Source organism: Brassica napus, chromosome C1 (genome assembly GCF_020379485.1).
Source record: "Brassica napus cultivar Da-Ae chromosome C1, Da-Ae, whole genome shotgun sequence".
NCBI classification, from domain to species: Eukaryota; Viridiplantae; Streptophyta; class Magnoliopsida; order Brassicales; family Brassicaceae; genus Brassica; species Brassica napus.
Window position 1 is genome coordinate 24,534,123 of NC_063444.1, and position 27,388 is coordinate 24,561,510.

At 35.2% G+C, this 27,388-nt stretch overlaps 2 protein-coding genes and 2 long non-coding RNA genes across 6 annotated transcripts; 1 reads left to right on the top strand and 3 right to left on the bottom strand.

Moving 5' to 3' along the window:
- The first annotated feature begins 566 nt into the window (after positions 1-566).
- LOC106385786 lies at positions 567-5,031 on the top strand. Of its 2 annotated transcripts, none has more exons than XM_013825783.3 (5): positions 567-2,134; positions 2,508-3,491; positions 3,823-4,048; positions 4,331-4,473; positions 4,613-5,031. In XM_013825783.3, the coding sequence occupies exons 1-5, from the start codon at positions 911-913 to the stop codon at positions 4,862-4,864; spliced, it is 2,829 nt and encodes a 942-aa protein (XP_013681237.1). In that variant the 5' UTR covers positions 567-910; the 3' UTR covers positions 4,865-5,031. The 2 variants fall into 2 exon arrangements, with proteins under 2 accessions (XP_013681237.1, XP_022555359.1); XM_022699638.2 differs by having other exon boundaries at positions 657-2,134; positions 4,610-5,031.
- A 2,171-nt stretch (positions 5,032-7,202) lies between these two features.
- LOC106376567 lies at positions 7,203-9,896 on the bottom strand. The gene is made up of 2 exons (XR_001275551.3): positions 7,957-9,896; positions 7,203-7,605 (listed from the first exon to the last, which is right to left on the bottom strand). It is a non-coding gene; the product is annotated as an uncharacterized LOC106376567 (long non-coding RNA).
- A 3,523-nt stretch (positions 9,897-13,419) lies between these two features.
- On the bottom strand, positions 13,420-18,474 carry LOC106371969. Its single transcript, XR_007318534.1, has 7 exons — positions 17,456-18,474; positions 17,225-17,360; positions 16,936-17,050; positions 16,634-16,725; positions 14,244-16,402; positions 13,993-14,168; positions 13,420-13,842 (listed from the first exon to the last, which is right to left on the bottom strand). It is a non-coding gene; the product is annotated as an uncharacterized LOC106371969 (long non-coding RNA).
- A 4,815-nt stretch (positions 18,475-23,289) lies between these two features.
- Positions 23,290-25,903, bottom strand: LOC106376568 (anaphase-promoting complex subunit 8). 2 transcript variants are annotated; one of them, XM_013816665.3, is made up of 4 exons: positions 25,648-25,903; positions 25,081-25,396; positions 23,571-24,821; positions 23,290-23,490 (listed from the first exon to the last, which is right to left on the bottom strand). In XM_013816665.3, the coding sequence occupies exons 1-4, from the start codon at positions 25,731-25,733 to the stop codon at positions 23,401-23,403; spliced, it is 1,743 nt and encodes a 580-aa protein (XP_013672119.1). In that variant the 5' UTR covers positions 25,734-25,903; the 3' UTR covers positions 23,290-23,400. The 2 variants fall into 2 exon arrangements, with proteins under 2 accessions (XP_013672119.1, XP_013672118.1); XM_013816664.3 differs by having other exon boundaries at positions 25,057-25,396.
- Between the last annotated feature and the right edge of the window lie 1,485 nt (positions 25,904-27,388).

The window sequence follows — 27,388 nt, forward strand, 5'->3', positions numbered from 1 at the left end:
CCGGGAAGAACGCACTTAGTGCTACATAGTGGACTATCCCAAAAGCGTATCACACTGTCTGGCCCGAGTTTGGAATACCTCTGGCATTAACCAGGGGGTGGACCGATCATCTGTTACGGTCCACCATGTAAACCACTTGGGCCGAAGATCAAGCCCATACTGGCCAAGTAGTGATAATTTAGTTCATAGGGAGAATCGAATCCAAGGACTGATGTGGATATACACCAAGCCCCAAGAGATTTTCACTAGGCTATCACCGCTTGGTTTTGGTTCAGCATAGATGTTCTTGGAGTTATTTTCTCATTTTCTCTTTTACTATTGATAAAGACAAGCGTCTATCTACTAGACATCAAATAACTAATACATTTAATTGAAAGGAACATGCTCTCGGAGAAGCCTCGTATACTACAATCGGTCAGCCGTTATTACTTATTAGAGACCAAAGCAGCAGTTTGTCCAGACACGTCACCTATTATTGAACTCCATCAAAGACAATACGGTAACACCAACCTATGTATGTATGTAAGGAATAACCTAAATTCACAAAGATTCTGCATGATCTTGCAAATACCACCAATATTTTGGTTATTTGCTAAATTGGCCTTAAATTAATAAAAAAAAAAAAAAAAAAAAACAAAACAAAACAAATTGTGGAAACTGTCAGCTTCGTTGCCAATCAATCATGCCTGGTCTCGTTTGGCTTCTCAATAGGAAGAAAGTCGAGGCAGAAACAAAAGGAAACTAATCCTCAGAGCTCGAATCCAACCCTAAATCTCAGTTCCCCACAAAGTTCTTTCAACTACTTGTTGCTTGGATCTGCTTCAATTGGAGTGAGTCCGTGAATCGAATTCGTTTGTATTCCTGGATCGATCTGGGTGGGTTTTTGAATTTGATCGGTGGTTTCAGACAGATGAACAACGGAGAGGAATCCTCGAGAGTGGAAGAAAGCGGCGGCATGGATGCCTCTCCGTGTTCATCGTTACATTACTCCTCCTGTGGCGAATCTGAGTTCGATCGGTATTGTAGTGCGAACTCGGCTTTGGGAACGCCAAGTGTGTGCGGCTCCACAGGCCCATTTCACGATTCCTTGGATTCTGATTTTGACAATTTTAGCTTGGGACCAACTCTAAAGCTCTCTTCTTTCGCTAAGACACGGTTAGCTGATGGAGGATTTGGCCCCGAGAACGCCAACATAATCCAAGAAACTGATGGTTTGGTGATGGGTGCTGCTAAGCTTTGTGATGAAGCTACACTTGAAAGAGACTCCATGGATCAGTTTAATGATGTGGATGACAATGAGTTTTTATGTGGTGAGCATTCTGATGATGATGATGATTCACTTCCAGATCATTCTCGTCAAAATTTATGTTTTCCACCGAATCTACAGCATAAAGAGGAGTCTAAAGATAACCCTTTCCTCATCAGTTCGTCCACTGCCTTTGGTACAAATGATTGGGATGAGTTTGAGCTTGAAGCCACACAACTTAATGACTCTCCATTTGACTTCAGCGGCTTTGATAAAAGGTGTGCTGAAACTGAAGGGATGTCCACTAAGCTTCCAGATGTGGCTCATGCAGGAAAAGGGATAGAACATACAAACCTAACCGTGAGCACTAGGGATACTCCGGATTTAAGCGTATTCCGTGAAAACACTGAAGATATACTAAAACCTGGAGATTTAACTGTCCTGAACCAAAGGGAGCAAGGTGGTGTAGCAAGAGACAGCATAACTGTCAGAGGTTCTGCAGACCTGAGCGTTGATATAAAAACCTTGGTTGTTCCTCCTCAATCACTGTTAAAAGAAGAATCTACTCAAGACAGCTTCCTTAGCAACAATCGAACTGAAGATAGACCTGTAGCCATGAACTACCTTCAATCTTGTGATTCTGATGATGTCCTCGATATCACACCAGTTCAGTTAGGAAACGAAGATTTTTCATGTGGGATTGGCCATCTTGATGGCAATGTTTCTTTTGGACTACTTCACGAATCATTTGGTAATGCAAACCAGTCAGTTCCATTTGGAGAGTGCACCTCAGAACCTTTGTTGGCATCTTCGAACTCTGATAAGCCATCATCTACAGTTTCTCATCCTGTAATAAATGCCTTACAGGTCACCAATGCACAACCTAAGGTCAGCTGCTTGATATATGAAAACTTATCTACGTAATTTTCCTCTGCCTGTCAAATGTCAATCTACCTTACTCTTAGTTATTGCTTGTATTGGTAGAATGTCTTTGGTTATGTCCTGCTCTGTTTCTAGGGAAATTGTGCATTTCAGTGTATAATAACTCCTCTCACATTTAAAGTTAAATAGTGTGAATCTGAGAATTTAACGGGATCTCGTTTTACTACTGCTGTGTTACTCTCCCCATTTTAAGTTAGTTATTCATTAAGGAAAGCCTGTGCAGTCTGTAAACTTCATGGATTCTACTGGATCTCCTTTTGAATCGATTTTTTTAATTATTTGAATGAACTTTTCTGGTTTCGTCTTACTCATGTTGCAGAAGGAGAACACAGAACTTAACGACTTCTATGATGATTTTGTTCATGATATGGAAGATATACTGCTCGACTCTGGTGAATCATCTGGGGCAAGGTATTCTAAGAGTGACAAGATGTTCCAGCTACAGCTCTCGCTTCCTAACAGGGATGGGGGACAAACTGCTACAACCTCTGGTCTAGAGGATTCATCTCCAATAGTCTCCCAGAGATTTAGGATTGATAGGGTAGAAGTTGTCGGGGTGAAGCAAAAGAAAGGTGATGTCTCGCTGAGTGAGAGATTGGTTGGGGTGAAGGAATACACAGTGTATGTCATAAGGGTTTGGAGTGGGAAGGACAAGTGGGAAATTGAAAGAAGATACCGTGATTTTTATAGTCTCTACCGTCGGTTGACATCTTTATTTGCTGATCAAGGCTGGACGTTTCCTACACCTTGGGCCTCTGTGGAAAGAGAATCCAGGAAAATATTTGGAACATCGCCCAACGCAGTTGCTGAAAGAACAGTTCTTATTCAAGATTGTTTAAATTCACTTCTTCAGTCCCGTTTCTTTCCCACACTTCCAAATGCTTTACTTCGGTTTTTGTCCCCTCAAGATGCAAGTTCTGCTGGGTCGGATTCTATAATGTCTCCAACAGGCTCTGCTAGCGACACTTTTGCTGCGACCAGTTCTTCCTATGGAAACACCATCTCGCTCATTGTTGATATTCGACCTCACAAATCAGTGAAGCAGTTGCTAGAAGCTCAGCATTACATTTGCGCTGGATGCCACAGATACTTCGATGATGGAGCCACTCTTGTGCGGGACTTTGTTAAAGCTCTTGGATGGGGCAAGCCTCGGCTTTGCGAGTATACTGGTCAATTGTTTTGTTCTTCCTGCCATACAAATGACATGGCTGTCCTGCCAGCGAGAGTGTTACATCATTGGGATTTTAATCCTTATCCAGTTTCTCAACTGGCAAAATCATATCTGGACTCCATACACGAGCAGGTAATTTTGGTTTATTGTACTTTATTCATTTATACATGGAAAAGTCAGGGCTTGAGCCATGATGTAGTTGTACCTGTAGAAATTGATTCATTTTGAGTGTCGATTTCACTGACCAGCTTGAAAGTTAACAACATCAAACATAGATGTTTGGTTGTGAAGCGATAAGCTCTAGTTCATTCATTGTACAGTGCAAGGAATTTTAACTACATTTGTCTCCTTTTTACGTTCTTTTAGTCACCAGTGTGTTTGGATTTTGCGTTTACTTATCAGCTGGCTCCCTGTTCGAAGCTTTTATAATCTAATACTTTTAGCCACCGATCTTGTTTTGCAGCCTATGCTATGTGTAAGTGCGGTCAATCCTTTTCTGTCCTCCAAGGTCCCTGCACTGAACCATATTATGAGCATCCGGAAAAGAATTACCATTATGATTCCATATGTACACTGCCCATTCCGCAAGACACTCAACAAAGGACTCAGCACTCGGAGACACCTTCTTGAGAGCACTGATTTTTTTGCTTTAAGAGATCTAATTGATCTTTCTAAAGGGCCATTTGCAGGTAAATTTCTTTTCTTGCAACAAGATTTGAAGTTCCATCTGTGTTTGCGCTCATCCTGACTCATACATAATTGCCCTCATCCTGACACATCGTCTTTACTGGTGATGAATAATTGTTCTTGAGAAATAATAAAGTTAGATTCAGATTCCATATTTCTCTAGCAATTGATGTACAAGTCAACTCCACGCTGCGAGTTGCTTGATTTTTAACAGTTTATCTATTTCCTTGCATTGTAACTTTCTTCAAGAGACTTAAAGACAGTAACCTTGATTTAATTGGCAGCACTTCCTGCAATCGTGGAGACCGTTAGGAAGAAAATTCTGGAGCATATAACAGAACAGTGCCTAGTTTGTTGCGATGTGGGGGTTCCCTGTAACGCCAGACAAGCTTGTGACGACACATCCTCTTTAATATTTCCATTCCAGGTGAACAATGATAGCTTTGTATGGATATATAATACACATTCTCCGGCTATCAGTTTTGGCTGTGTTTGATTACCATATCGTAACTCCACACTTAATTGATGTGTTTGTTCCATATATTGAATGAAATGATTATTAGCAGGAAGATGAGGTTAACAAATGCCGGACGTGCGGTTTGGTTTACCACAAGAGATGTTTCTCGAGACTGTCAAACTGCCATTGCGGAACACAACTAAAGCCAAACAAGAGCTCTGCAGAGCTGCAAGTTTCGGGGAAGAAATCAGATTCCACGTCTGTCTTGCCTCTAAGATTCCTCTCGGGTTTATTTGGAAAGACAAAAAAAGACACAGAAACTACTATTCTAATGGGTTCGCTTCCAACCAACGATCTATAAACTATAGGTCTGATTCTTTTATGTATGTGTGTTTATGTAAACCTTTGACATATGTGTAACGTAAGCCTCACGTGTTAGGCCTAAATTCTTTTACATTTTCTTGTAAAAAAGGGATAATAAAAGTACGGTCTAGTGTTTTGACCCAAAAAAAAGTACGGTCTAGTGAATTTTCTTTCTACACAATAAACGAGTGATAATGATGTATATCAGATCCGTTACTTGACACTGTTTTCATACCTTATGATATATGATAAGCAAAGGGTATGGTTTTTTACTCTTGTTGGATCACTCAGGTTTGTTTAGGAACACAAACGTTTGATTTTCTTTCTCTTTGACTTAAACATTTTGCTTTTATTATTGTCCACGACAAAATTCAAAACTTGGTACACTAGTTATAAACTTGTTATTTATAAAGGTAACTAGGGCGGGCGGGTAAGCAATGAACGAAATAGTACAAATGTATTTAAAATTTAAATGAAATTTTTAGTTTATTTTTAATTATAATTTTTACTACAAATTTTACTATTCCTTTTTATAGAAATTATATATTTGTTACTATATTAAAACCATTCATAAAAGAATAAAAATATTTTACTTTGTTCACAATATTTTCTTTTCTTGAATTTAATAGTTTTTAATACATTTCTTCTTAGATTTTACAATTTAAACAATTCGAAAAAGAAAAGCCAATTTGTTATCTCTTAAAAAAAAGCAATTAGCACAAAAATATGATATTAATTGTTACTGTTTAATATTTATAAATAACATGTTAGGTTTTATGTTAGGTTTCTGTTTTAACTTTTAAGTGCCAATTTGGATCGCTGTATAAGTTTAACGTCTTATTTATTTGTTTGCAATTGCTGGATGTTGAAGAAAGTTTACCTACAGACTTTATTATAAGATTTGCAATATATTTGTGGAGTTCTATTTGTGATACTTTGGCGCTATTTGAGTTTGTTGGAACATTAGTTCCAATGACCCCGCGTTTAAGTTTTAAGTGTGGCAATAACATGAACTGTGAAGTTTGGTGGTTACATTCTATAAAATGATGTTTAATGCTCCATGTATTTAGAATCTAGGCGGGTTAGTCCTCCATTTTAACAACCTCATTGTTGTAGTTCCTCATTTGTGTGAGAAATGAGGAGATCATAAGCTTTGACATAAGCCTACATGTGGAACTTCTTTTTGTTATTTCAGATGGAATCTATGTCACATGCAGCCATTGTCATCGTTGGGAGATCGGAGCATGTTACATATTCCATAATCAAACGTGTAGTTGGCAGTCTACGCACCATAATTTATCCACCTAAATCAGTGCAGTGTAGGACTTTCGGCATTTCTGACTTCGGTCGTGGGTTGCAACGTGCGGTTTATGAGGTGTTGAGGAAAAAAAAAATTATGAATTGAATGTTAAATTTATTCAACAAAAAAAACTCTTTTGTTTATTTTACAAATGCATATGAAAGAATAAAAAAGTTTACATTATTTATGGTCTATACTTTCTATGATCTTGAAACTGGTGTTGAGAAAATTGAGAGACGTGGTAAGCTCACGGTTTCCCAGACCTGTTCTTTCTTTGTTGGTCAGTGGCATTTGTTGCTTAAAACCTTAAAGCACAATTTTAAAACGATTGCAAGCGGTACTTTGTTATGGCTAGGTTGTTCAAAATCTTTTTTTTTCTCTGTGCGATTCTAACGCCCCAACAGAAGCTTGTACTATTGTATGTTTGATATGTGACGTGTAGATTGTGTAATGGCTTCATTATAACACATGTATTTTGAGTTTTTGTTAACCATGGTCATGGTTCCATGTCCGGGTTCGACACGTCATTTGGTTCAATAAGAAGTATCTCGTGCCTTCCATAGTGGACTGAAATTATTTTTTAAGGAATTTAACGGTTCCTTTTAATATAGTTAATGTGTTTTAAGCGTTAACATAATTGTTGGGTGATTCTTAATTTTTAAAAGTAAGAATATATTACTGGGTTTATATTGGTTTAATAGTAACAGTTTAAGGTTGATGATTCAAACAAATAACTTACAAGCTCTGCTTTTGATTCCATTGTCTTAGTTGTTGTAGGTGACTTTTGTGGTGTTGATCAAAAAAAAAGAAGGTGCTGTGAGGTCAGAGTTCAAGCAAACAACTATCCTGACTAAGATGGGTTGCAGGGAGGTTAGTATGCAGTTCTTGAGGGTGGCTTTTATATTGGGACGGTATGTTGCACTGCAGTTTTGTAGTGGTATTTTGCTAAATTTGTGATTGTTTACGTTTTGGCAGTATGCTTTTGGTTATTTGGTAAGTGACATTGTCATTTATATGACCCAGTGGGTTTCGTGTGTTGGTCTCAAACATTATCCTTACATTCAAACCCGTAGAGAATAGTCAAATCCTCTCCTGAGAACAGCACACAGGGCAAGACAAACAACAACTAAGCAAGATGCTTGAGTTTATCATGTTAACCCCTCAATAAGATGCAAACTAATTTTTTTTATTTTCCAAAAAAAAAAACCTAGACCTATCCAGTGAAATCACGGTATGGAACTCCATCAAGTTTAGCCAGCTTATTGCAATAACTCATCTGTTGTCTTGCATGCTACACACTGAACTCTTGCATATCCTCACTTCCTAAGCGTCAAAAGTTCACTCAAAACACAAAAACCTGTATCGATTGAAAAAGCTGTAAGAGCTAGCATCCTCATCTCAACTCCATCTCCTCACATAGCCACGTAATCCTCCTCTATCTAAACACAGATAAACGGCAGAAAATTATCTTTTGGCATCAAAAAGACATAAATAAACAGCATAAAATTATCTTTTTGGCATCAGAAACACATATGGATACAAACACTAAATTTCTCTTAAACAGAGCCAGAAAACAATTTTGCGCGTGTGGTTAAACCCAAACAATCCAAGACATAAACTTTTTATGTTAAAATAGACAAACCAATAAGACTTACAGACAATCAAGCAATATTCAGAAGGTCAAGAATACAATTTCATTTCGTAGACGAACTAAAACTCCACAATCCGTAATCCAATATCAAAGTTCAATTTCAAATCTGATTAAAATCATAAGAAGAAGAGAGAGTGACCATGATGAGCGAGAGATATCGAGAGGAGGAATGAGAGGTACGGGATCAGAGATCTCCGCGACTCCGTCGTCCTTAAGGCTGATTCGAACCAATGAGGACTCCGTTCATCGCAGCTTCTTGTGTCGCAGCTCGAGAAGCCATTAAAGAAGAGGATTGATGAGTTAGCCATTCACAGAATAAATTAACTTTGGTGTTATCACGGATTGAGAGGATGATGTTCAAGGAAAGATGGCTTACCTTTTATAGGTGCAGAGAGACCGACTTGCAGAGGGATAAGATGAATCAATCTCAGATCGTGCTCGACGTGGGTTGATGGTATTAAGATGTTTGTTAAAGCGATGAATTAATAACCATTAACGTTTCGAAGGATTAGAAAGGAAGGCGTAAAGACGCAATCGAAGCTTCTTACAGATATTCTTCAAGACTATTCAACTCACGCATCCTCTAGAAACTCCATTGTTGGTGAAGATGCTCAGGGATCGAAGAATAAGAAGAACCCTAGATTACGTTGTCCACTTTGGTGAAGACGAATCAACGCTTTCAGGACTCAGTTTGTGCGTCGATCTCAAATATCGGAGATGAAGAGGGGCTCAACCTTAATATCAAAACGGTGTGTTTTCGTACGGGCTGGTAAAGTGTGAAAAGTTAGGGCCCAAAATAATATGAAGCCCACATGTATGCATAATAATTTAAATGAAACGCATCGTTTACTTTAAGTGGACACATGTCGCCATGAGAGGCAGCGACTTATCTAGCTGGCATCCTATAAATCCTATAAAGCGCAAAGAAGAGGGATAAAACCCTCTTTTATATAAATAGATAGATAGGGGTTTGTCCGCAATTCTCGTGGTAAAATTATTTTTTCAAGTTATTTGCTAATGATTATTTTATATCCTAGACTTTTCTTTATTTCAAGACAAACAATTATTTTCACACTGTTTCATTTGACTATTGTAATACAATCGCGTTATGTCTATTTAATTAATGGAAACATAATTTCATCATTTATACGGTTGATCATTTACAGAAAAGATTACCGACATACAAGTTCGACATTCATATAAGCTTAAAGTCATGTCTTTCTCAGGTGAATTTGATCGTAACAGTCATATGATTGTATTCAACATAGCCATGAGACGAGCACACTTTACAGCTGAAAAAAGATATGTACATGAGATACTGTCAATTGTTCGTTGAGAGTCTGAACGGCTTTGACATGGTTCTCAAGGCTCAAGAAGGACTCCATTGACAGTTTTCATAACGTCTATAGACTTTCTTAAACATTACTCCATGTTTTTCGACATGAGCCTCAGCTACTGACCTATGGAAGATGACACATGGCGCAAAAAAAGGCCCATGAGCTTCAGGTAAAGATTCAAAGGACTGGTCTCCAAAGTGCATGATCCAGACGCTACAGCAGTGGAGGCTATGTGCAACGCAACAGATAAATTCGCCCTTCAGAGAAGATCTGTACACTAACAACATCACGTTGGAGGATGCTCTCCATCATACTAACTACTTCATCACTATGAAGGATGATAACCATGTCTATATGATTAAGCACAACGCGATGCAGAGCCTTGTAGCCGCAAAGGCGGAAAATTCTTACGAAGAACCTCGACAATATTCATCCTATGACAAGCAAGATAACAAGAAGTTGATTGTTTAATATGTTGTCAAGACCAAACCCATTGCTTCAGCTGCAATCACAACGACAAAACTTGGAACGTTTGGGACTAGTAGATAGACGGATCAGGTCCTCAATCTTATGACGAGAATAAATACTGCAACTATCACAAGCAAAAGAGGCACATCACCAAAGAGTACAATCAACTCGCTGATGCGCTCAAAGAGAAACCGCGGGAGAGTTGTCTTGCTCAAGGCCAAAGAGTTATCTTGAGTGGATGACTAGGATCCATCATAGGTTAGAGTGGTGTTGAGTTCCCCGGTGGCAATGTTGCTTTACCGAGTCGGGATGACATCGTTGGTTTGGATTGTGATGTGCCCCAGTCCATGGACCAGACCGATCAGAACGCGTTCCAATTGAGGTTCATCCTACCGATCAGATCAGACAGACTGACCGGGCCGTGTATCGGCTCGATCCGCGAACGTCCGGATTGGAGCTTCGTCCAGATCCTCGACCAGATGCTCGAACTGACCGAACTGAAGCCCGCCTCTCCCGGCCAGCTCGACAAGCCAAGACTGATGGTCAAGCCAGAACCAATTTAGCTCGAGCCAATTCCGATTCAGACCATGGCTTCTCTCTTTTGGCTCGGTTGGCTCGTACCGCATGTACCGATGACCGTGCTGATGATCTTTCTACCTTGTTCGATCCGATCATGGACTTTTCCTTTGGATATTTCTCTAAGGCAAGGATCCTAAAGCTATCAGAAGACTTGGGCTTTGTTGTAACGCAACTTGTCCGATCAGAACGTCCAGCGGCCCTTGCTGATCGACCCGCCTATGTGCTGATCCTTACAGCTTTGGACTTAGCCGGTTCGGATGCATCTGGACGGAAGCCGATCGGTCCCTTTGACTAGTCTTCTCTTTATTTTCGTGCCTTGACCAGATTTAGTCAAGTTTATTTAATGTTTTGCCTTGTTTTCCTACATTTCTATTTAATGTCTAGACCTACAAAACTCTATAAGTATGTAAACTCCTCTATAGAATAAGAATAATCGAATTTTTGTCTAAAGCTTTTGAGTTAAACTCTTTGTTCTTTGTTTAGAACTTTTCTTGTTTCTTGGTGAGTCATATCCAAGCAAACATCTCTCAAACTCGTTGGTCTTGTGAGTCATATCAAGCAACGGTTCGAGATTCTTTTTTTGGTGGACTTGTGAGTCATATCAAGCACCATCTGAAGTCGGGAATATCGAAGGCCATTCCGCAACCTTCGTGCGACCCTTCAATCCATCTAGTTCTCCATTCGGAGTTCATATCCAGATCTGATCCATTCGAGTGAGCCGATCTTAGGGTCCTTCAAGTGGTATCAGAGCCACTCGTTTGGTATCTTCTAAATCATTTCATCTTTCTCATCTTCCATTTCTAAATCATAAACACTTCTTTTCTATCTATTTTGAATCCGGGCCCCTCATTACCATCTTCTACCTATAAAAAAAAAAAAAATTCGAAAAGATTTCATTTGGGGGATTGGTGGTGGAAGAGAAAGCCTGCTGGCTGAGGAGAAATCCAGCCTTTGAGATGGTTAAAACGGATTCCCAAAAACCAAAATCTCTTATCTTTCTCTCTTTAAAAACTTCCCTTGTGTTTGCTAGGATTTTGTCTATTGAGTTTCTTGATTTGTTCTTCTTAGAACTTTGAGTGAAACCCTGTTGTGTGACCATCCAAATTCTGAGAGAAACACGTGTGTGGGTGAGGATCAAACACTTGAGAGAGTGAGGATTTTTATCTAACGTTTTGTTTTTAAGAAATTTCAGGAGCCATGAGTAGTGAAGATGAACGGAACCGTCCCGGAAACTCAGTTGCTGGATTGTCTAACCTTCAAATGTGTGCCTTGAATGATTCTATGTCTAATATGTTGAACGCATGTTTAGATCAGATCCATCAGAGGCTTGATGAGCTTCAGGCCAGCCAATCTCCTCCTAGAGCCGGAGCAAGAAGAGACCGTCCGCGTAGGAACAACCGGTCCGACGATGAGAACCGAGAGGAGGACGACCAAGAGGACGAGGCCAGATCTGCATACCGTCCAAGCAGAGGTCCTAGAACCCGAGAACCAGGTGATGTCAATCCATTTGCTAGAACTGGTCGTACTGATGATAGTTTGAACGGATTGAAACTGAAAATTCCACCTTTTGATGGTAAAAATGATCCTGATGCTTTTCTTGAGTGTGAAAGGAAAATTGAGCATGTATTTGATTGTCAAAACTATTCTGAACTTAGAAAAGTAAGGCTTGCTGCCACTGAATTCTCTGGCTATGCTATTAATTGGTATGATCAAGTGTTGACCCACAGGAGGAGAACAGGTGAACGGCCGATTGAGACATGGGATGAGCTTACTGTGTTGATGAGGAAACGTTTCGTGCCAGCCCACTATCACCGCGATCTCCACCAGAAGCTATGGAAGATTATTACCAAGAGATGGAGGTCTTGATGACCAAAACGGACACGGATGAGCCTTTGGACGCCACCATGGCTCGCTTTCTTTCAGGCCTCAACCGTGACATCCAAGACCGTATGGAGCTTCAAGAGTATGGTAGTGTGGAACAGATGCTACACAAGGCCATCTTGATCGAGCAACAACTTAAGAGGAAGAGTTTCTCTAAACCGGCCATTACCTCTAAACCGGCCTACTCTCCTAAACCGGCCTTTGCTCCTAAGCCAAACTACCAAGACAAAGGTAAGTCTTCTTACACAACACATAATTATTTTAAAACTGATGTCCCTGCTCGTGATGACAAAGGAAATGCAGTGGAGGCTTCTGGCCGAGCAAGAGACATTAGGTGTTTCAAATGTCAAGGTCTAGGACATTTTGCCAAAATCTGTCCCAACCAACGAGTGATGATTCTCATGGAGAATGGAGAAGTTGAATCTGAGGATGAACTGGAGGACAAAGAAGATCTTGGTCCGATCTTTGATGAAGAGGACGAATCCTTTGGAAATCCGCATCACGGGCCACTACTTGTTGCTAGGAAAGGCATAGTCGAGTCTATCTTCGATGAGACGGACGGCCACTTTGGTCGATGTTTCCGATCCAGCCTTTGATGATAAGTCCGATCCGATCTATGATGAGGAGGCTTGCTTCGACTATCCAGTTCATGGTCCTCTACTTGTCACAAGAAGATCTGTGAGTGTCCAACCCAAAACCAATGAAAAGGAACAAAGGGAGAATCTCTTTCATTCTCGTTGCTTAGTTTCTGAAAATGTTTGTTCTTTGATTATTGATGGTAGGAGTTGTACTAATGTTGCTAGTGACACTCTTGTCAGGAAACTAGGACTTGCTACTCGGCCTCTCTCTCGTCCTTTCAGGTTGGAATGGCTAAACGAGGCTGGAGAACAGTATGTGAAAGAACAAGTTATTGTCCCTATTACCATTGGCACTCAAGAAAATAAAGGTATTGTGACAAAACATTTCGTCACAATAGAAAAAAATTAACAATATAATTATTGTTACGTTTTTGTTACCAATTTTAATGGTTACAATACGTGTGTCACAAATGCATAGCGTAACAAAAAATGTCAAAATATTTGTGACTAATATATTTGTAACAAACTCGTCTCACATAGTTACGTTGTATGTTAGTAACAACACTGTTACAATTCCTTACATATTAAATTGTCTCAATTCGTTGTAATTTGTGACTAATTATAGTGTGACAAAAATGTCATTTGTAGTAACAGATCAGTTGTCTCAAAATTTTTAGTAAGAAATATAAATATAATTAATTATAATGCAACATATCCATATTGATTCATTTTTTATTTTAATAATACAAATTTATAAATTGAATTACAAAAATAAAATTAATTATATGAAAAATTTAAACTTACAGTTAAAATTAAATATAAAATTCAGTACATACGAAATAAAGTTGATTTACTAATTTGGTTTATAAATTAAAACCAACTTACAAATATTTTTTAGTCGAACCAACTTACAGATTAAAATTGGTTTATAAAACTAAACCAAATTAAAAAAAAAACTAAACCTAATTGATTAGCATGCATCTTCTCAGCAACTCAACGCTTTGTCTCCAAAGCCATAGCTCTCCTTACACATAAATGCCTCATCATACCTCCCACTCATCCTCATTCCATCCCTCCCTTGCAAAATGCGTTAATCGCTGCAGTGAACAAGTAGACATCAGGAGAAACCACTCTTCTTACGTCTCCTCCTACTCTTCTTCTTCCTCGTCTTTCTTCTTAAATCTACACAAGTATACCAATAATTGTTAAACTACACAGATTTAGGAAAAACGGTTCTGTGAAAATAATTGCAAAACTACACATATTCATCTCGCTTTTTAAATCAACTCAACAGAAATATAATTAAGATGAACAGATTCATTGGATCCTCACAATCTGAACAGTCATGCCGGAGCGACAACGGACGCTGTGACGGTACACCGGAACACCTTCATGTCTCCACCTCTCATGCTGGTTCATCCTTCTCATTTTCTTCCTTCTCTTCTCTCTCCTTCCTCCTCTGGTTCTCCTTCACTCCTCCGATTCTTTAACATGGACCAAAATCAAAGCTACACAAAACAGAGATAATGAGAAAGTAATTAATTTGTAGATCTTAAAAAGGAGAAGGAGGATTCGTTTCTTACAACGACCATTGACAGAGACGGTAGCGAAGCTGAAGAGATATGGGAGCAGAGATCGTTAAGAGAATGAAGAGGCTAGCAGTGAAGAAATCTTAAGAATGAAGAGATTAGGAGATGAAATCAAATAAGAGAATCTGTCGAGAGATATGCAGATCTGTTTGGTAAAAAAAAGATATGCAGATCTGAAAAATTAATAACTTTAGTCCGTTGATTTAGTCTCATCCGACGGTCAAAAACTTGATTCTTGTGCTTATGAATTAGCCAATAGGAAATTTTCTTTTTTTTTGACGGGGCAAGTTTTATTTTGGTTGTACAGCAAACGATAGAATGTTTTTTTTTTGTTTGAAACTTACGATAGAATTTTTTATTCCTGATATTTCTTTAATTTTTTTAATGTTTATTACAAGTTTGATTAAAATTCTAAGTTAATTCATTTAAAGTACACATCTGCATAGTTCTAAAAATGAAAAAACCAAATTTAGAGATAAAATTTATGATATAGGGTTTGGAGTTTGAAGAAAAGGGTTTGGAGTTTGAAGAAAAGGGTTTGGACTTTAAATTTAAATACGAAGTTAAGGTTTTTAAATAAGATTTGAAAAAAAAAATTTATAAATATTGGATATTAGTTTAGGTGTATTATAGTAATTTTGAAACTTTATGTAAAGGTTAAGGTTTATTTTTTGTGACTTACGGGTTGGGTGTTTGGGGTTTACTTTCAGAATATGTGAAAAAAATTTGAAAATACTAAATTTTATATTTAAATTTAAGATGTGAGGTTAAAATATGAAAATATTAGAGTTTTGAGATTTATGTTAAGAGTTTAGGGTTTAAAAATTCATTTGGGATTTAGAAATATTTTTGTTTGCCTTTTTTTATATGAATTTGTCACGAACATTTAGTTGCTCTATAGTCATAAATGGAGACATATGATTTAGTCATATATCAGCCATAATATGTCTATAGTCATAAATGGAGACATATGATTTAGTCATATATCAGCCATATTTTGCCATATTGAACAGCCCTAATATTAATTACAGAAAATCATAACTAAATATTCTTTATTCAAAAACAAAACAACATCCAAAGTTTTTTTCCTATTTCTACGCACTCACCATATCAAAAAAGGATATCTATTAATTAGCACAATTATAATTTCCTTTTATTTAAACATGACAAACACATATTCCTTATCTATAGAAAGTATATATTTTGTTTTTATTATGGTATAATTTAAAAGGAATGTATATATTTGGTTTGATTTGGCATTAAAATCAAAACTACCAAAATATTATGAGTTGATCCTATTAAACCTACCCTTCCCTATGCCGACTATATATATCTCATCTATCCTCCGTATAAAAACGCATCCAGAAAACCTAAACATGTCTAAGCTAACGTTCTCAAAAAACTAAGACCTTCTAAAAATAATCGGCGAGTTCAAGTGAAGTATTTACATTCATGGCAACGAAAACACACTTTTTGGAGGTGATTCATTCGAGATGGTTTTAGCTGATGCATGGGTAATTTTTTATTTGTAGCTTTTCTTCCATTCATTACATTTCTTTGCTTTACTTGGATCTAATATGACTGTGTGTGTTTTTAGGATAAAAAGATCCATGCTACTTGCAAACGAACTCTCATATACCGAGTTCAACGTGATTTGCCTACGGGAGAATGGGGAGTTATTGAAAATGTTTCCCTAACTTCAGCTTGTGGTCAATATCGAACTACAAAACATCAGTAGAAGATGATCATACGTGTGTGCTCTGGTGGAAGAATGATGACTTTTTCTTATGCTTCATAACACATTTTTAATAGTTTAGATGAACAACATTTTTTATTTCTCTGTCTTTTGTTTTCAACATATAATTCATTCTCTTTTGTCATCTCAAACTAATTATTTAAAAAATAAAATTTTCATATAAAATTATCATCTACATAATACACAGATATGCATCAATCGGTCAAGTATGTTCCCCAAACATCTAAACTTAAGGCCATGTTCTATCAATCTTATAACTTATTCTACATAATGCAACATTCTTCTGACATCCTATGGATTTCGTAGTATGGATAAGTAATTACTAACCGTTGTGCATTGTCAAATTATCTGAGCAAGGTTGTTCTCTTCATTTGTAGCTGTATATCTTGAATTTGGTCTTCGTACCGTCCAATTTCATGTGAAACATAAAAAAGGTCTAATATCAGTATATTTTAATGGTATAAAAAGATCAACATAAAACACTTTCAAGAAAAATAGATACAACATTTTTAACCAACTTATACGACAGCTTCAAATATCCCACGAGCTACACAAACATTCAACATTGACTGACGTGTTGTCTTTTGGAATATTATCTTTAGGCAGAAATGTTTTAACAACGCCATACCATGTCTTTTGTCTCTTCCCCATGTTTTTTTATATCTGACAGCTTGATTTTATGTCCTTCTCCCTTCAGTCGTATATTGTATAAATGACCCTCTGTACATCCAGCAAGAGTAGTTTATATAGAGAAAATTCAAAGAGATATGTTGGAAACAAGACATGAATGTACACAATAACCAAAATATAAAAAAAAATTACACTTGAAGCTATTGACATTATCAAATTCCGATGAAAAGCATTCACAAGTGACTATTTCTTTTCTGATTGTTGAATTCAGATAAATAGAAGAAGAATAGCTAAGAATACCTCTGCACCTCTCCTTCCATAGCCACAGCCAAACAATGACTATCCTCAAACAATGACTCTCAGTTATGACTCCCAAAGTCCCCTCACTCCCAAAATTAAGCAGGTCAAGTCGTACCTGAGACAAGTATCAACCATTAACTCAAACCTACAATTAGCTGTTTGATGAAAAATCACTACAGGACACTAAAAGATTGAACGAAACAAAGTTTCTTCTAGCTGGTGAATAAGTAATAATCATACGACTGGAAGCATAAATTAAAAAAAAATGGAAACAGAATCAAGGACAAACCCTGCAGCACTCTTTCTACCACGAGAAGCTGTCTTCATGGAGGTGATTGTCTTCTATCAATGTGGATTTTGACTTTTTGATTGCATGTCTTGACAGTCGAAACGTGATGGCCGATCTACTCATGTAGACTAGAGATCTATCGACATAATAAAGAAACGATCAAAGTGTTTAGGTCTTGAAAAAACAAATCGTTTAATCTGAATCCAAAAAAAAAAATCATGAGTCTCTAACCTTTGATAAAATAGATCAATTGACTTGGCAAATACATTAATTGAGTGAATGAAGTTGATAAACATAAAATAGTAGCTTTCACTATGGATTTGATTCTTCAATCCCTCTTTTCTATAGATGACAATCGAAGCCAATATAAGAGAGAGAGGTAAGCCAACGGACAAAAAGTTAAAGAGAAAGTTTGGATACACGTTTTCTTTTTTACTTTTCCTCGAATAAACAGTTAGAAAATGGGCTTTGTTTACAATTATTTTTTTGAGCTATAATGTTAATCTATTTATGGATAATGCATGATAAAATAAAATAGTATATCACAATGTTAATAATTATGAAATCAATAGATTATATTTAGATTCAAGTGGTCAATATTATTCAATATCAAATTAAATTTCAGATAAAAATATTTAGGTATACTTTACTTTATGTACAAATTTATATTTGATTTTTTCAATTTATGTGGTATAAAAATAATTGCATAGATATGATATAAAATAAATATATACAATTTTAAATTGATACAATCTTTTTTTAAAACAAATTATATTCACATTGTATATTAATACATAGTTTTTTTTAAATATTACTAACTTATGAAACACACATCCAATAAGAAAAATATATAACACAATACAATTAAAAAATGGTCTGAATAAAAAATATATATATGGTATGAATAATAAACAAAAACCCTAGCGGACGCACAGATTTGCCGGTTTAAGTTAAATACGATTTTTAGCACAACTGGGAATCGATTTGAGGAACGAGTCACGGTCCGACAAGCCGATTCGGTCCGGTTTCAAAATACTGCAAATATGTATATGGAAAATGTATTTTATATATTATTTAATATATATAAACTATAAATTTTATGAAAAAAATACACATGCGCGTCCGCGCGGGTCAAAAGCTAGTTGCTACTATTAGGGGATGTTCGTTTCAGCATTTTTCATCTCCATCCAGATGATTCATTTGTATGATCTATCGAAATGATCCATTCAGATTTTTGTGACTGTTTATTTGTCCATCCAGATAGCTCATCTAAATGAATTATCTAAATGAATTTTATGTTTGTTTCTTTATTTTCATTTTCATCCAAATGAGTTTAGTAAACAAATTACCAAAATATCCTTGTGTTGATTTAATCATATGTTAAAATTTTACTATAATAATAACTTCTAATAAACAAAAAAATTGATAAACATATATTTGAAAAAAAAAACTTTAGAGTTTCAATCTAAAAAGAGTATTAATAATAAACCGACTGTAACTTCGGTTTTGGCGGAATTTTTCGGTTTTGACGGGAAAACGAGATTTTTCGGTTTTGACGGGAAAACGAGATTTTTCGGTTTTGACGAAAAAACGAGATTTTTTGGTTTTGACGGGAAAACGAGATTTTTCGGTTTTTGCGGGAAAACACAATTTTTGGTTTTGGCGGGAAAACAAGATTTTTTCGGTATTGGCTGGAAAACGAGATTTTTCGGTTTTGGCAGGAAAATGAGATTTTCGGTTTTTGCGGAAAAACGTGTTTTTGCGGTTTTGCGGGAAAACGTGTTTTTGCAGTTTTGCGGAAAACGCGTTTTGGCGGGAAAATACATTTTTTGCGGTTTTCGCGGAAAAATGCGTTTTGGCGGAAAAACACGTTTTTACGGTTTTTGCGGAAAATGCGTTTTGGCGGGAAAACACGTTTTGTTGTTTTCACGAGAAAACGTGTTTTGCAGTTTTGGCGGGAAATGCATTTTGATGAGAAAACATATTTTTCGGTTTTGGCGGGAAAACACGTTTTGTGGTTTTGGCGGGAAAACGTGTTTTTGTGTTTTGGTGGAAAAAAATGTGTTTTGGGGTTTTGGTGTGAAAACGCAGTTTTGTGATTTTGGCATGAAAACTCGTTTTTGCGAATTTTTGCGTGAAAACACGTTTTTGCAATTTTAGCGGGAAAACATGTTTTTGCTATTTTGTCCGAAAATGCGCTTTTAGGGTTTTGGCGTGAAAAATTCATATTTAGGTTTTCGCGGAAAATGCGTTTTTGTGGTTGTCAGTTTTCGTGTGTGACAAAATGATATTATGTTTAGGTTTGTAATTTGTGAATTACATCAAGGGCATAATAGACATTATACCATATTGAATGAACCATCTCCATCCAAATGGTCTAAATTGGTTCAGCTGAATGGATCCGAAAGTCATCCGGATGAGTTGCACTTTTAATACCAAAACGAACAAAACTCTCATTTCCATCCAGATGGCTCATCCGGATGGAGAAACGAACATGCCCTTAGTACTTGTCGTTGTTTTTTTAATATTTATGTTATATTTGAGGATTTATTTTTGCTTTATGTTATGTCAGTAATTTGCTAGAGATACACTAAAGCAAATGTAAAACACACCGAATAAACGGAGGAATAGTATGCTTTGATGATTATATATTTATACTTACATAAAATTTTAAACTGGCTATAGAATATTATGTACAAACAGAACTTATACGACCATATATTATTCTGTACAAAAAATTATAAATCAGCAAAATACATATTAAACTAACTATTATTTTAAAATTATTTTATGGGTTTTCTGCAAAAAAACCCTCAATGTGGTTTTTTTTTGCAAATTAATCCGCGAACTCAAAAACCCACGGGTCAACCCTCCAAGTGCCAGTCAAACCGCAATATAACCCTCGGCCGTATTTATGTGTATTTGACTGTGTATAATTTTAACATTTTTTCAATACTAGGGCGTTTTGGCGCTAATTTTTTAATGAAAAAAATTTGTTGAACTCGTGGTTTCAAATTTGAACCTTAAATACCATGTGCATGCTATATAACCATCTCGGCCAACAAATATATTTGTTTACTTAACAAACGCAATTATATAGATTTCTAAAACGAAATGACCTTGTTTTTCTCGGACATGGGAGCTTGCGTAAATGCACAATGAAGGTGGAGTTCAACAAATTTTTTTCATTAAAAAATTAGCGCCAAAACGACCTAGTATTGAAAAAATGTTAAAATTATACACAGTCAAATACACATAAATATGGCCGAGGGTTATATTGCGGTTTGACTGGCACTTGGAGGGTTGACCCGTGGGTTTTTGAGTTCGCGGATTAATTTGCAAAAAAAAATCACATTGAGGGTTTTTTTGCAGAAAACCCTTATTTTATTACGCTATAGTACATGTTAGTTAATAGAATAATTATATATACTTTTCGATATTTATATTAAAATTCTTTGTAAATCTAAAATATGAATATATTAACATCTCAAATTGATAGTAAAAGAAGATTTTTATTTATAAATTATTTCATCTAATCTTTAAATATTAAAATTAAGAATATATTTATAAAATAGTGATAATAATATTTCTGAAGTTTAAAACATAACTTTTAAAAAATTAAGTAAAATAATTAATGTACACAAATTTAAATTTTTTTATAAAACTAAAATTATGTAGTTTGTGGATATAAATATAAATCTATCTAAATATTTTCTTGAGAATAATATTGCACTCTAAACTAAACCCGGTTAATATGAATTGCACTCGCATCCAAAATGTGCAATTTTCCTATATATTTGTTTTAGTTTCAAAATCATAATAATCTCCGTATAATACACTACATCTATTTATTATTATTATTTTTCTTTCCCTCAAACTAAAAACTAAAACATATTATAAGCACATTTTTTTCCTTTTGAGTCTAATCCACTATTACAATATGTAACAGAAATCGAGTACTATTTTGTATCTGTAAACATACGTGTTTAATATATATACCTAAACATTCTATACAATCAATACTAACAAACATATAATCTCTGAATAACAATATTTTTCAATGATCCAAAAAAATAACAACTTTTGGATGTTTTAAAGATACATAAGCAGAACGAACTCGACCATTACTAAAGATACATAAGCAGAACGAACGTGACTGAGCAAGGATGACGACGTCTTATGTTACTCCACTACCTGCCTGCAAGTCCAGCATTTCTTCTGTTTTATCTCTTGACCATAACTAAAAATTGTTTAAAAAATATTTTAGAGTATTGTCATGATATGTAGTGGCTGCGATGGATCTCTCTATATACATATAAGCGTTTATTGATGTGCATTAAATTATCAAACTGATGTGTTTTGAATGCTGGAACACGTGGCGCGACGACAGCCTTCGACTTTCTAACGTGGCATCCTATGCGGAAGGCCTAAGAGTGAAGAAATTCTTCTTTATATATATAGATATATAGATGATATTTACTAATACCATACATAAAATCATATATGGAATCATATATGGAATCACATTATTTCACTCACTATCGTGGTAAATTTAGTTCAATAATTTGATATATGTAATATATTTGAGTTACTAGCAGTAAACCTATACTAACAAAAGCTAATAATTTAGTAGGGTTTAATTTGATATAGAAATGTAAATGTGTCCATGTATACTAAATGTTTATACGATATAACATTTAGTATTTTAGTTTTAACTTTTGATGAACAATACCTTTGGTTTGATATACGGTATTAGAGGTAATAGCAATACATCTATAATAACATAATCTAATACTTTCTTAGAGTTTTGTTTGATATAGAAATGTAAATTTGTTCATGTATCCCATAGAATATGTAAATTTATTCATGTATACTTGATTAAAATTGATTTTTATACATCTTCATACCAGATTGTTAATTTTAAATATTTTAAATATTTATTAAAATACTCTCAAATCTAATATTTAGGATATTCAAGTTAGTTATGTTTTTGAATCTTTAATGATTTTATACCATGAAATAGTAATGATTTAAACCCTATCTAGAAACTAACAAATCTTCAAAACTCAGTACAGCGAAACTTCTATAAATTAATAATGTTGGGACTAGACCAAAACTATAATTTTTTTATTAATTTGTAGAGATATTAATTTTTCGATATACTAATTGAACCAAAAACTCGATTTAGGACTATAAAATTATATTATTTTATAGAGATTTTTAGTGTATATTAATTTATAGAGTATTAATTTAAAGAGGTTATACTGTATATGTAACGAATATATATTTAATTAGTTGATACACAATTATAAATATCCAACAAAAGATTTTTCTGAACCATATCTAATATACTCAGTATATATTGTACTCTAAATATATACACAAAATAATTAATGATATAATTTGTTCTTTGAACAAGAAGTTGAACGATTGCGACTAAATACACTAATCACATTAATTTATTTAACCGATCATCACTCACTTATCTTTCCCGTTAATTCTTAGTCGAATCGCCTAGCCAAAACTAAACTAAAATCACAATGATTTTTCCTAAAGGAATTACTTTTCCAAAAAAACTCAAACTTGATGGCCAATTGAGTTTAAAGTAATACATAGTACATTTATAGACTCAAAATTCATTTTCAGAGGAGATTTTTTTACAATTTAGAAATACACATTCAACATATATTGACAAATATATAACACTAAATGTTAAACTACATATTCAATCAATTTATCAAGTAAACAATTTTTATTACTATAAAAATGAAATATAATCGTGCTTAGCGCGGATTCTAATCTAGTTTAGTATTAAAAATTAATCAAATAATCTATTTTTAATGGCTGACAAAAATTGAAATTAAAATAAAATAAATAATATTTAATTGTATTTTGTAAATAAAACTAATATGAATTTCTGATATTATCTTATATTTTCAATAGTTAATAATATTCTATTCATATATAATTATGTATTACAATTTATTAATCTATTGATTTGTGATTTAACTACAATTGATCCGATGACCCAGTATGATCTGGTTTAGTGTTTGGGTCAGAGCTACTTTAGTCTCTAAATTCTCTTCCATAATTATTTCAGAAATTTGAATATATTCTTTGTGATACAAATCCACTTTCATCAATCATTTACTCCACATGTTATTTATCCATACAAACTAAAGAGGAAAATGCTCCATATCCATCGAAGGAAAACCTGTTTGCGCCATTCTGATCCCTCTCAGTAAGCTCTTTGCCTTTTCTTTCTCCTGTAAACAATGAATGCCATCTCGTCACTACTTAAGTGTAATAATAATAAGTATATACTAGGTCCCTTAAAAGCACTTACAGGGCCACTGTAATCGAGAAGACGAGTGCAATACACTTCTGCTTCGTCAAACTTCTTGTTGGTCTTCAAATGTGTAGCAAGGAAAACCAAAGCCTCAAACATGTTAGGTCCTTCTAATCCTTCAGCATCCATTCTCTCTAAATCCTTCTCGAAGTAAAATGCAGCTTCTTCATTACGTCCAAGCTTCTGGTGAAGCTTCGCCAGCTGGTTAAGAGCTATTCCTTCCGTGTCACCACAGTTCACAGCTCTTTTGTAACACTTGATGGCTTCTTCTAGCATGTGAAGCTGTTCGCTCTGATAACATTTAGCCATCGCTATCCACAGCCTAGAATCGTTCGGAAGAAAGAATATGGATTTGCGGAAATAGTGGAGCGCATAGAAAGGCATCCCCATCATCTCATACGCTTGTCCTAACCCATACCAAGCTCGGTAATCACAAGGGTTTACATCAACAGCTCTTCGATATGCATCAATGGCAGCAGAAGTGTTCTTCATCTCAACGTATTCATGGCCCATAAGAGTCCACGCAGACAAGTACTTCTTGTTCAGCTTCAAAGCTCTTCGGAAGTACATTACTGCTTTCTCATGCTGCCCCTTTAAACTGTAGTAATTGCCAACGATGCAGCAAGACTCAGGTCTGTATTTATCAGTCAAAAACACCTTGTGTGCAAGGTAACTCAGTGCAGCGCATGCCTCTTTTGCATACAGAACATTGGAATACAAGTCCATATCTTCCACACGATAGGGGTCATTTCTCAGAAGGTCTTCGAACATGATTTCAACCTGGTCAAACTCCCTAAGGCTATACTGAGCTTTTGCAGTTTGAGCTTGGATGTAATTGCTGAAACTGAAAATGTCTTGCAGGTATTCGTACTTGGCCAAGGACTCACTGTGCATTCTGAGTTCTTGATAAGCACTGCCTAGAAAAAACTCCTTCATCCAGTGATTGTTCAGATTAAGGCTGTTCAAGATTTCGATCGACGTACACAGAGACTGAAGCTCAGACCAGGCACTCCAGTTCCATGGATAGCTGTTCACAGACTCCACGAGGCTGGCACGGGCAAGACTTGCATTCCCTTTTTCTTTAAGAACCACACCATACAAGTATAATCCAAAAGAATCAATCGCTCCAGTCCTCTTCAGGGCTGACAGTTCCCTCTCCAAAGATACCAGCTCACGGTTTATGGCATCACTCTTGCCCAAGGGGCCTTCAAGTTCTACCATTTCTTCCTCTTTTCTTTTCTCTCCAGCCTTCACGGAAACCATAACAAAGTAAATAACATGTTATATACAGTACTATTGGTTTCAACGTAAATAGGTGTGCAGTATAATAAATTCATAAACATTTGCAAAATGTCAGAACAACTCTGTTGCATACCCTAAGATCCCTTATATTCGTACAACATACTAGTGACTGGTTTGTTTATCAATGGGAGTTTATACAGGTATAAGCAGCCTACAAGGCCAAAGCCAAAAGAACACTCACAAAATATTGGATAGTGCATAGTACCAGATAAAGGGCATAGCAACGCAAGAAAACAGATTTCTTGCTCATCTGATCACGAAGGACATGTGAAGCCCGCCTGTACTCTCGACAATCGAAGTAGGACTTGGCTAAAAGGTAAAGGTCACCATCAATCACTTCGTCTTCTTGGGGTAGAGGAGTAGCTGGTGGTTGAGAGAAGCCAACGGAAGGTTGTGGTGTTGAAATGGATTCATTGGTGCTGAACCTTCTCCGGATGCTAGAGCTTCCTCGCTGGAACCTCGTATTGGAAGGTGTAAAGTTAGATGAGTCTTGCTCTATCCCCACAAGCTGCTCTCCTGCCCTGCAATGGTAACAAAGGATTACAATTTTGAGTAGTAAAGATTGAAACTTTAACTCACAATTAGCAAATGATGTTGAACAATATCAAGCACACATCTAAAACGATATCAGAACACCAAAAAACCCATGTCAAATTCGCGACAGGAGTGAATGGAATCAGCAATTCTACTTAGCTGGCATCGGAATCAGATCATTACAGAGACGCAGTAGTGAGCTAGGAATTGGTAAGATTAGGGTTTTGAAGAGAGGAACCATTTAGCGGCCGAGTATAGACAACGGTCACTAAGCTGTCGAATAGCCGCACGGATCTCGTTGCGACAACTCTCTTTCGAGACCATAGTGGAAGCTGTGTTCAGTTGTAAGTATTAGAGAAGGAAAGAATCGAAGAATCTGGTCTTCTACGTCGTCGTCGTGTCGAATAGATCTCTGAAACATCGCGCCCCCCATCCCAACCATATTTTGAAATTAGAGAGAGAGAACACATGTTTACTGGCCCGATTGATTCAAATTTCGGCTTCAAAGTAGAAGGCCCATTAGTTGAAATAAGCATGAAAGTAACGCGTTTTACAAAATGGTTCATTTACATAATTAATTGTGATTTCAGCGTATCTCCATCTATACTAACTTATATATTAAAACAGAAGTAACAACCTTGATTCATGTCTCATATGTGTTTTTTTTTTAAATAAAACTAATGGACATATTCCTAAAAACTCATGTTACATTTAATCTCTAATCTTATCATTTAAATTTTGAACCTACCAGAAAATTTTATTGGGATATCAATAATTAGATTTAAACAATAAATGATCTATTGGATTTATAGATAGTATAAATTAAATAGATATAATTTAATGTTTTAATATTATACCTCCATATGTTAATTATTTAAATATTTTTCGATGTTAACTTTTAAAATTATAAAGATTTTTTTTAAATAACAAAGATCATATTTAGGGCTGTTCAATATGGTAAAACCGAACCGTACCGAACCGAACCGAAATAGACAATATGGTTTAGTTTTGGTATATACCATATAAACCGAATGGATATAATTTTATAAAAACCGTAGGATTTGGATATGGTTTGGTATATAACCGATTAAACCGAATAAACCGAACAAAACCGACTAAAAGTAGAAACATGTAAATATGTATCTATTTTATAACAATACATGAATATCTATTTGTTATATAAGTTAAATTTGCGTTAATAACTATTACCATAATGTTATAGTAATAAATAACAATTTTTAAAACAATTGAACTATAATTAAATAACAATACATCGCAATTCATACATCTTATTTTTAAGTTTTTTTTTTATCTTTTTGCTTTATTTTAGTATTCACTAAATTAATATGAAGATTATAAATTTGATAGAAAATAATTAATGGAAAATTTTCATAATTTTTTTCTTATCTATAAACAAACAGAGTTTCGTGTTCAATCGAAAAAGCATGACTTTAATGAACACTAAATATGGAAGAGTGGAAAAACTTTTCTTTCATGTTTATGTTTTGTTTCATATTTTTATTTTTAAAATTTCAGGCTCTGATTTTAATTATAGATTTGATTATTTTATTTGATGGTAGAAGCATTTTTACTTTTTTGTTCATTTATTTGAACATGTAATATATTTTTAATAAATGACTGTGTTGACAATATGACTCTAAAATTTATTTTATATGATCTCAAACTAAATAATTATGTTTTTTGGTATAAAACGGAATAAACCGAAAACCGATGGTATATAAACCGAACCGAACCGAAGTAAATATGGATTAAGAATGGTAGTTATATTTTACTAACCGAAATACCAAAAACCGAAAAAAACCGAACCTAAAGCGAACCGATATCCGGATTTAACACCCCTATCATATTATCTAACAATGATTAATCTTTATTACCTTAAACCAATGAAAACAAATTTAAAACTATAGTTTATTTTTAAAATTAAACAAAAACTAAATGTTTAATTATTTACTCGATAA